Genomic DNA, 8702 nt, shown 5'->3' on the forward strand with positions numbered 1-8702 from the left:
TGGAGGCAATCATCTTTAAATAAAGTTTGGGCTCAATTTCAGCCCGAACTGAGCGTCGGAGCAGTTTCCGCCGGATCAACTCCCGACTTAGTTTACATATTCTCTGATCGACAGATATGTCGCGACAATCAAGCTCGTGAGCCAGTGATCCACTTTACTCTTTCAGCTCATCCTACCTCAACTATATCAGATGATCTATCTCTAGTATCATCACAAGGGAAGAACGACGTCTTACAATCAGAGTTTGATTCCCCTTTACAACCATTTTTAGATGGGATTCCTCATATAAAGTTTGTCATTTGCAGTTTACACCTCTTATACAGTTTGAATTATTGCACAAGTATAAAGTTTACCCAACGATCTAAGTTAATGCAATGAGTGACCTAGTTGATGGAACAAGAGTGTGCAAATTATTTGACATGAGTTCGAATCATCCTATCAACACTTGGTAGGTCAAGCTCGTGAACATTGTAAACCAAATATGGATTTACATATTTCATATAAGTTACAAGCTAATATACTAGTTGTAGTTTATTCAGTGCACTTAATTAGAGCGACAACTAATTATATTGTCAATAAAAAAGAAGACTAAATAGCACATAATCCCCCTGTGGTTACAAGCTTTTGCAGATGATCCGCCATGTGCTCGCAATATCAGCACATAACCCCCTCTGTGGTTTATGTGGGTAGCTTCCGTTAGTTTTCTCGTCAAACTTAACAGCATGTGTCAAACTTCAAGGGATTCATCTGCAAAAATAAAAGCACAAGGGGGTCATCTACAAAACTAACGGAAGCTAACCTCCATCAACCACGATGGGTTTATGTGCTGATATTACGAGCACATGGATATCATCTGCAAAAAACTTGTAACGAAAGGTGGTTTAAGTGCTAATTACCCTACAAAAGAACGTTTACAATTATTTGGTTAAATCATAAATATAAACTCCTTATTTAACAACACATGATAATGTAGGTTGAATTAAATAATAATAATAATAATAAAAGAAAGAGAGCAAAATTGGCACGTGATAGGCCACACCAACAAATGTTACTCGTAAAAAAAGTGTGTTAAGATAACTGTAGTAGAAGCTAAGTAGCTTATTGGTGTTTATTAGATTCAACCATTCCAAATTATGACGAACCTGAAAAAACCGCGTTCTTCCCTTTTTAACACCCCCACCCCATTCTTCTTCTTCTTCATTCTCTCTCTCTCTCTCATCACTCTCTCTCTCTAAAACTTCCATTCTTCAAGAAAATGGCGTCCTGCAGCTGCAATTCCATCTTTCTTCTTCTTTTCATGCTATTCATCAACTCTTCTTCTTCAGTTGAAGGAAAAACATTTTCTCTCTCCTTCCCTCTAACCTCGGCGGTTCTGTCCGAAGCATCCAGGGCGAATATTCTTTCTTCTCTAGCCGTATCGCCGCCTTCTAACCAGACGGCGGCGCCGCCGCCGTTTGGTTACAACTACAGGTCACCTTTCAGGTACTCGATGGCCCTGATAGTCTCTCTCCCCATCGGAACCCCGCCGCAGTCTCAGCAGATGGTTCTCGACACCGGCAGCCAGCTGTCGTGGATTCAGTGCCACCGGAAATCACCCCGACCGCCGCCGCCGCCGCCGGCGTCGTCGTTCGACCCCTCCCTCTCCTCCTCCTTCTCCACACTCCCTTGCAGCCACCCCATCTGCAAGCCGCGAATTCCCGATTTTACCCTCCCGACAACCTGCGACCAGAACCGCCTCTGCCACTACTCCTACTTCTACGCCGACGGGACCCTCGCCGAGGGCAATCTCGTCAGAGAAAAAATCACTTTCCCGAATTCCCGAACTACCCCTCCCCTGATCCTCGGCTGCGCCGCCGAGCCGGGCGAGGCCGAGGGTATTTTGGGAATGAACCTCGGCCGGCTGTCGTTCATTTCACAGGCCAAGGTGCCGAGATTCTCCTACTGCGTACCGACCAGACAACGCCGGGGCAATAAGGTAATTAACCCCACCGGCACGTTTTACTTGGGTCAAAACCCACATTCTCGTACCTTCCGGTACATCAACCTGTTGACTTTCCCAAAAAGTCAACGCAGCCCCAATTTCGACCCCCTCGCCTACACCGTGGGGTTGACTGGCGTCAAAATCGGAGGGGCGAGGCTGAACATATCTCAGGCGGTTTTCCGGCCGGACGCCGGCGGCTCTGGCCAGACGATGATAGATTCCGGCACGCAGTACACGTTTCTGGTGGACGCCGCCTACGCTAAGGTGAGGGAAGAAGTCGTGAGGAAAGTAGGTAAAAGAATGAAGAAGGGGTACGCCTACGGCGGCGCGTTGGATATGTGCTTCGACGGCGGCGCCGCCGCGATCGAGATCGGACGGTCGATCGGCGATATGGCGTTTGAGTTCGAAAAGCGCGTGGAGATATTGATCAGCAAGGAGAGGGTTTTGGACCACGTGGGAGGTGGGATCCACTGCGTCGCGATCGGACGGTCGGAAGCGCTCGGTGTATCGAGTAATATAATTGGGAACTTTCATCAGAAAAATCATTGGGTGGAATTTGATTTGACCAATCGGAGAGTGGGATTCGGAGTGGCGGATTGTAGTAGATCTATGTAATAATCTTTTTTTTTTTTTTTTTTTTTTTTTTAAACTAGTTTTTAAGTTAGTTTATAGAATATAATTAAGAGATTTTGGTGTATAATATATTGAGATAAATATTATTCTTTTCAAATAAATTGGAACTAAATTTTCGATTTAGTACGAAAATTCCAATTTCCATTATTTCCGAGCTTTCTGGATCTAAATTGGAGTATTTGTATGAAATTATGAGTTTCGATTAAATTTTAATTTCCAAAAATAATTTTGAAAATTCTATTTTTTTTTTTCAAAAACTACACTTTATAATATGAACGTTATTATTTATTTTATATTGTAGATGAGCAAAGAAATGAAATTCCTCGTTTTTGTTTATTTTAGTTAGGAAATAATCAATCTTGGAACAAGTATTTTTTTTATTTTCGATTTTTTTCCATTTTTTTGGATCGAAAATAGAATTAGTATTTTACTTTTGATTTTTCTTCTTTCACAAATGTGTCAAATTTCAATTTATTCGGTCTGAAATTTTCACCCAGATGTTATGTTATATTCGATGAAATACATAGAATTAATACTTTTAATTATATATTTTGCACATGTTTGTTATGCATTTTACATTGCATAAATCTAGATACATGTGTAAGAATATGTTTATAAATACTAATCATTGTAATTTGCATGATCTAAAATTTTAATATATATTTATATGTTAATACCAATATCATTTAAATAATTTAAAAAAATATCATTTATATTCACTAATTAAACTTATGTGCCTAAGTGCATAAAAAGAAATTATATACATATTTTCAAAGAAAAAAAACAATATTTTTTCATTGTAATTTAGCAAACTCAAAATTGAATCTTATCTCTTTGTGTACTTATACCAACAATTCAATGGCCTTAATATTGAGTCCCCAACTTTTTGTAGTTGATATGAGACCATACCTAACAATTTTAAATGACTTCTTATGCATGAACAATTATTAAATATAGGGAGACCTTTTCAATAAATTAATGTACGTTTTTGTGTGTGTGAGTGGTCAATAAATATTTATGACATGACCAATTTAACTTGGTATGAAATAAAGTACAATTCACCATGGTTGAAATTGTATACTTATATATTATCCTACAATATTTTTTTTTAATTTTCTTTTCTATTATATATCATACAGTATTCGAATTCTAAGGATCTTTATAAAGTTTATTTTAGATTACATCCGATGAACTTTACCAATTGTTATCTTAATCACCATTCGCGTGTATTGTTAACCGTCCACTTTTATAAACACTTACAACGTACGTATGTGTGTAATGTTATTTTGAGAAATTTAAGTGATTGCCTCCTTTTTCGTGTTAGGTTAACGTCGTAATCTTGCCTTGCTTATGCTATATCACGCCCTTTGATAAATTAAAGTGCAATTTATTTATTTATATTTTCTGTTCCGCGGCTAATTAAGATTGCATAGATTAAGCCTATGTAAAACCATGTAAAATTAAAACGAATCTGAAAATGAGCACGAGTGTAACAAAGAGGAGAGAGAGAGAAGCGGGGGAGGAAAAGTCATTGAGAAGATCCGCAAATTTTACTCACGATTTTCTCTTTTTTGTTTTTTCCCGAGAAAACTCATTTTCTTCGTTTTAGTGTTATTTGTTTTCCTATTTTTCCTCTAAATTGTTTTACCTAATATTTTACTTTTCTACCAAACATGAAAATCTATTTACCTTGTATTTTCACTTTTTTCATGAACCAAACAAAGCCTAAGCATATTGACAACTATATGGATCACTCTTGCATCCTATTATAGTAGGTTCATTCTCCTTTCATGAATCTTTTCGTACGATTACTTTAAAAGAAACAAATTATTCTAATTTACTTTACTGTTAGAGATGCTATGCCTGGTGTATTTTCTCAATTTTGAACCGTAAATTTATATAATATTTACTTACTACGCACACAAACACATAAGTGTGTATATTATTATGTGTCAATCAAAGTTTAAGATCATTCAGTGTATTTCATTCGGTGTATCATCTACAAAACCGAACCAATTCTAATAAATAAAGGCCAATTTGAGAGACTCCACTGGACCAAAGTTTTTTTTCAAACCCATTATTTTCATTTAAACTAAACCAACCCGTTTTAACCATGGTCAACATTCTTGTTCCAAACTGGTCAAGGTCAACCTCATTTCCGAAAAGTCTTCTTTAATGTGGGCCCTACAGTTGGCCCTTGCTTGCAATCAGGAGGACAAAGTTGTCCGTGCACATATATGTTTAAATACTTAGCTTCTGTGACCTACATTTTCATATGCACCTCATGTTTTTAATAAATTAATAATTTTGCTTAAATAATATTTTTTTCCCGATCTCAACTCGAGAATAGGATGCTAAATTAATAATTCGCTAAATTTATAAAATAATACACATTCGAAAATTTTAATAAGCCCCATATAATATATAAATTAATGACGCAAAAAAATAATTCTGAAATTACATAGTATAATACATATTTTATAGATTTAGGAATGCTTAATAAAATATAATTTATTGTCGCTTGTTTATTGTTGAAGTTCCCATCACCATCAAGTTTGTCTCTCACTTTTCTTATCATGGTTAGAGAACTTTTGGTATAACTTTCTCATAACTCAAAAGAAAAATATTCAATATCATTGTTACTTTAAGAACTTCTGTTTGAGAAATGGGATATATAGTACATTGAACTAATGGTACAATGAATAATAAAATATACGTAGAAAATTAAACATAAAATGTACTTGTTGAAAATAACAATAAAAATAATTTCATAAATTAATAAGTTATTAATTAATGTATAAATTAATAATTATTAATTTATCAATAAGTTAATAGTTTACTAAATTAATATAATTTTAATGGTCTTAAGTGTATTAATTTATAAAGATTTAACAGTATTTTGTATCTTTGATATACCACTCAAACTTGCACAATATTTTCTCTCCTTTTTCATAAAGAAGTATACATCAATTCACTTACATGTAATTGCATAAACGAAAACGAAAACGAAAATATAGATTTGACTGAGGCATTACATCATGGCATGCTTTAATAAGACTACATTTTTGGATTTCTATGATGGAAGTCGGATACATGCTGTTGGTGTAAATTTTACACTCAAATTTACATTTAATATGTTTACTTTATGTAGATTTTTTGTTTAGATTTAATTATATTTATGCTTTAATTGATTGATTTTGTGTTATATAGGTCAAAAACGAGAATTGGGTGTCCATGAAGGAAAAAAAGATCAAAAAGAAAGTAAAAAATTGCAAATAAGGAAATAAATCAAATTGGAAGAAAGAATCTCGCCACACATTTGGCAGTGTTCATTTCTTGCATATCTCTCTCATACGAGCTGCAAATCAGCTGATTTCGGCGACATTGGAAAGCTATTTCAAGGGCTATAACTCTTATTCACGCAACATTCCAAAATTTGGACTCCAACACGGCAAAAATCGAAGAACAAATCCTGATGGGGGAAAGTGGCGGAAATTGATTCCTATTAAGTTTCCACTACTTTCTTATCAAGGAAAGGCTATAAAAGCAACAAGTCTCAACACCATAAGCACGAAATTTAACACCACAAAACGCGAAGAACGAAGATCGAAAACTCAAACATAGTTTTTCTTGTTTCTTTTATTAATTCTATTTTGTTTATCATAAGAACTACGAGTAGCTAGCTAAGTCTTTATTTCTATGATTTTATTTTGAACCCTATGTGGGATTTAATTCTATGATTTTATGCAAGTTTTAATTTCAGATTATTTCTTCTACTAGTTTTATTAAGTTCATGAAACTGGTCACTTTATATGCTTTTATGTTATTGTTAGTCGCATGAATCGAAAGATCGGGTTAATGATTAGAACTCTGATAGAAGAGCCTTTGTGATATTAACATAAGAATATAGTTAATCTCTTAGGTAGCCATTATTGAGATTTATGCTTAATGATGTGTTCTAGAATTAATTGCATAGGAATACAATGATTGAATCTAGAGTATTAGAATCGTAATACACGCGGAAGCGGGTTATGATTAATTTAGCATCTCAGAGTAATAATCCGAGTTAATTACTTGCATAACTGAAGCAGTTGGGGGAATAACTCACATAGGGGGGAGAATAAAATCCTAGGCTTGCATCATCTGATTTAATCTTCATTTTAAATTGCTTTTGTGCTCTTGTTCTCTCAATTTGCTTAATTCATTTTAATTTAATTTAGTTAATTTTCTCTAAAGTCGATTGTGTAGGGTGGGCTTGATAACAAATTAACAATTGGTAGGATTTAGCGTCTAGGATTAGATAATTAAATATTCTCTGTGGGATCGATATCCGGACTTAATTGTCCATTATATTACTTGTACGATACGTGCACTTGCGTGTATGTATTACCACCAACAAATTTTTGTTGTAGTATAGTGGTAAGTATTCTCGCCTGTCACACGGGTGACCTGAGTTCGATCCCCGGCAAGGACGCCAAAAACTTGTTGGTTGTAATACCCAAAAACTTGTTGGTGGTAATACTACACGCAAGTCTCTTCGATTCAATTGGCGCAGCCTCACACATTTGTTTATTTTCAAGGAGTTTCTACATTTTTTATTAAAATCCAATCATTTTACCCAAAAAATGTTTCAAAGTTACCTTTGTCCGAGTTAGGCAAATTTCTATATGATATGAAACATGCACCTAAATTAAATTTCACAAAAAAAAAAAAAAAAAATGCAAAATGCCCCCAAATTGAATGAATTATGATTTTTTTCCAAAATATAAAAATAAAATAATAGTACTTCATTGTCTCGAGGATTCTGATATGAATTAATTGAACTCATTTATGTTGATTAATAGTGTAATATTGTAAGATATGAATATGTTAAGACTTGAGAGATATTTTGATAACAATATAAAGAGAGAGAGAGATCATCAACGATTGAGAGAATTTTAGTATAATATGCTTTTATGTATGAAAGTCGGTCATCAAAAGTAGGGCTAGGCATAGGTCGGTTCGAATCGGATAATTATTGACCAATTATCTACTTGATCCGATCAGCTGATTTTGTTGAAAATTAAAAATCATTATCGGTCCGGCCATTGTCGGTCCAATAATGATTGTCAACCGACTTTATTAGATAAACAATGGCTCGGTTGGTTGGTATTATCGGCCATTTGATTATTGATTTTTTTACTTTTCATTTACGATAATAATATGTTATCCTATCAACTTTTTAAAAGTTTTTTCAAAAGATATTTAAAATTTTGATAAAACTTATATTTGAAAATTTCTAACCTTAAAATTAAGAGTTTTATTTACTAAATATCTACAAGAAAAAAAATATATAAAGAAGAATAGAAAATTATAATTATAAAATAAAAATAGTACTTACAGGCTTATAAATTTATATTTTAAGTTTTAGTTTTTCTTTAAATGTTATTTTAAATCTTAAAACTAAGATTTAAAATTAGATATTTAAAATAATAATAATAAAAATCAGTTAGTCAGGTTATTATTGGCCAACCAATTTTTGATTAACTAAAAATCAGCGACGCATTTATACATGCGTCGGTTAAAATTACCAACCCGACTATATAGGTCGGTTAATTACCTATTATTTGCCATTAAAAACGGACTGGAAGTGAATCGATTGGCCGATAAAACCATCCATGCTCAGCCCTACTAAAAAATTAGTGACTTGAGGAAAAGCTGCTTAATGTGCTTATTTGCCAGCTTTTTTTAAAAGTGGGAGCAAATGCAATCACCCAAAATTGGACTCGTAACGAACACACATTATACAAAATTCCCCCAAATTAACTTATAGCTTTTTTTAAGTAAGTTGCGCACAACTTTTTCAGTCATAATCGTTGCCAGCTTGAAAAAATATCTAAGTTTTAAGCCCCCCAAATAAGTGGGGGCCTACCATTTGTGCTTATTCATGCAGTTTTAGTATGAACATTGGTCAACATCTATGAAAGTTCAATTTGCTTTTTTCCTATTCCGTATTTATAGAGTTAAATCTTTATAAATTAATACAGATAGAATTAACAAAATTCTATTATTTTAGTGAAATATTAAATTATTGTTTACTGAGTCGGGA

At 33.8% G+C, this 8702-nt stretch overlaps 1 protein-coding gene across 1 annotated transcript; it reads left to right on the forward strand.

Annotated features, from left to right (window-relative positions):
- Positions 1-1080: 1080 nt before the first annotated feature.
- LOC105965128 (aspartic proteinase PCS1) lies at positions 1081-2737 on the forward strand. Its single transcript, XM_012989648.2, has one exon. The coding sequence runs from the start codon at positions 1256-1258 to the stop codon at positions 2594-2596; it is 1341 nt and encodes a 446-aa protein (XP_012845102.2). The 5' UTR covers positions 1081-1255; the 3' UTR covers positions 2597-2737.
- The last annotated feature ends 5965 nt before the right edge of the window (positions 2738-8702 follow it).

This window comes from Erythranthe guttata, chromosome 8 (genome assembly GCF_056151865.1).
Source record: "Erythranthe guttata isolate IM_541 chromosome 8, IM_541, whole genome shotgun sequence".
Classification (NCBI taxonomy): domain Eukaryota; kingdom Viridiplantae; phylum Streptophyta; class Magnoliopsida; order Lamiales; family Phrymaceae; genus Erythranthe; species Erythranthe guttata.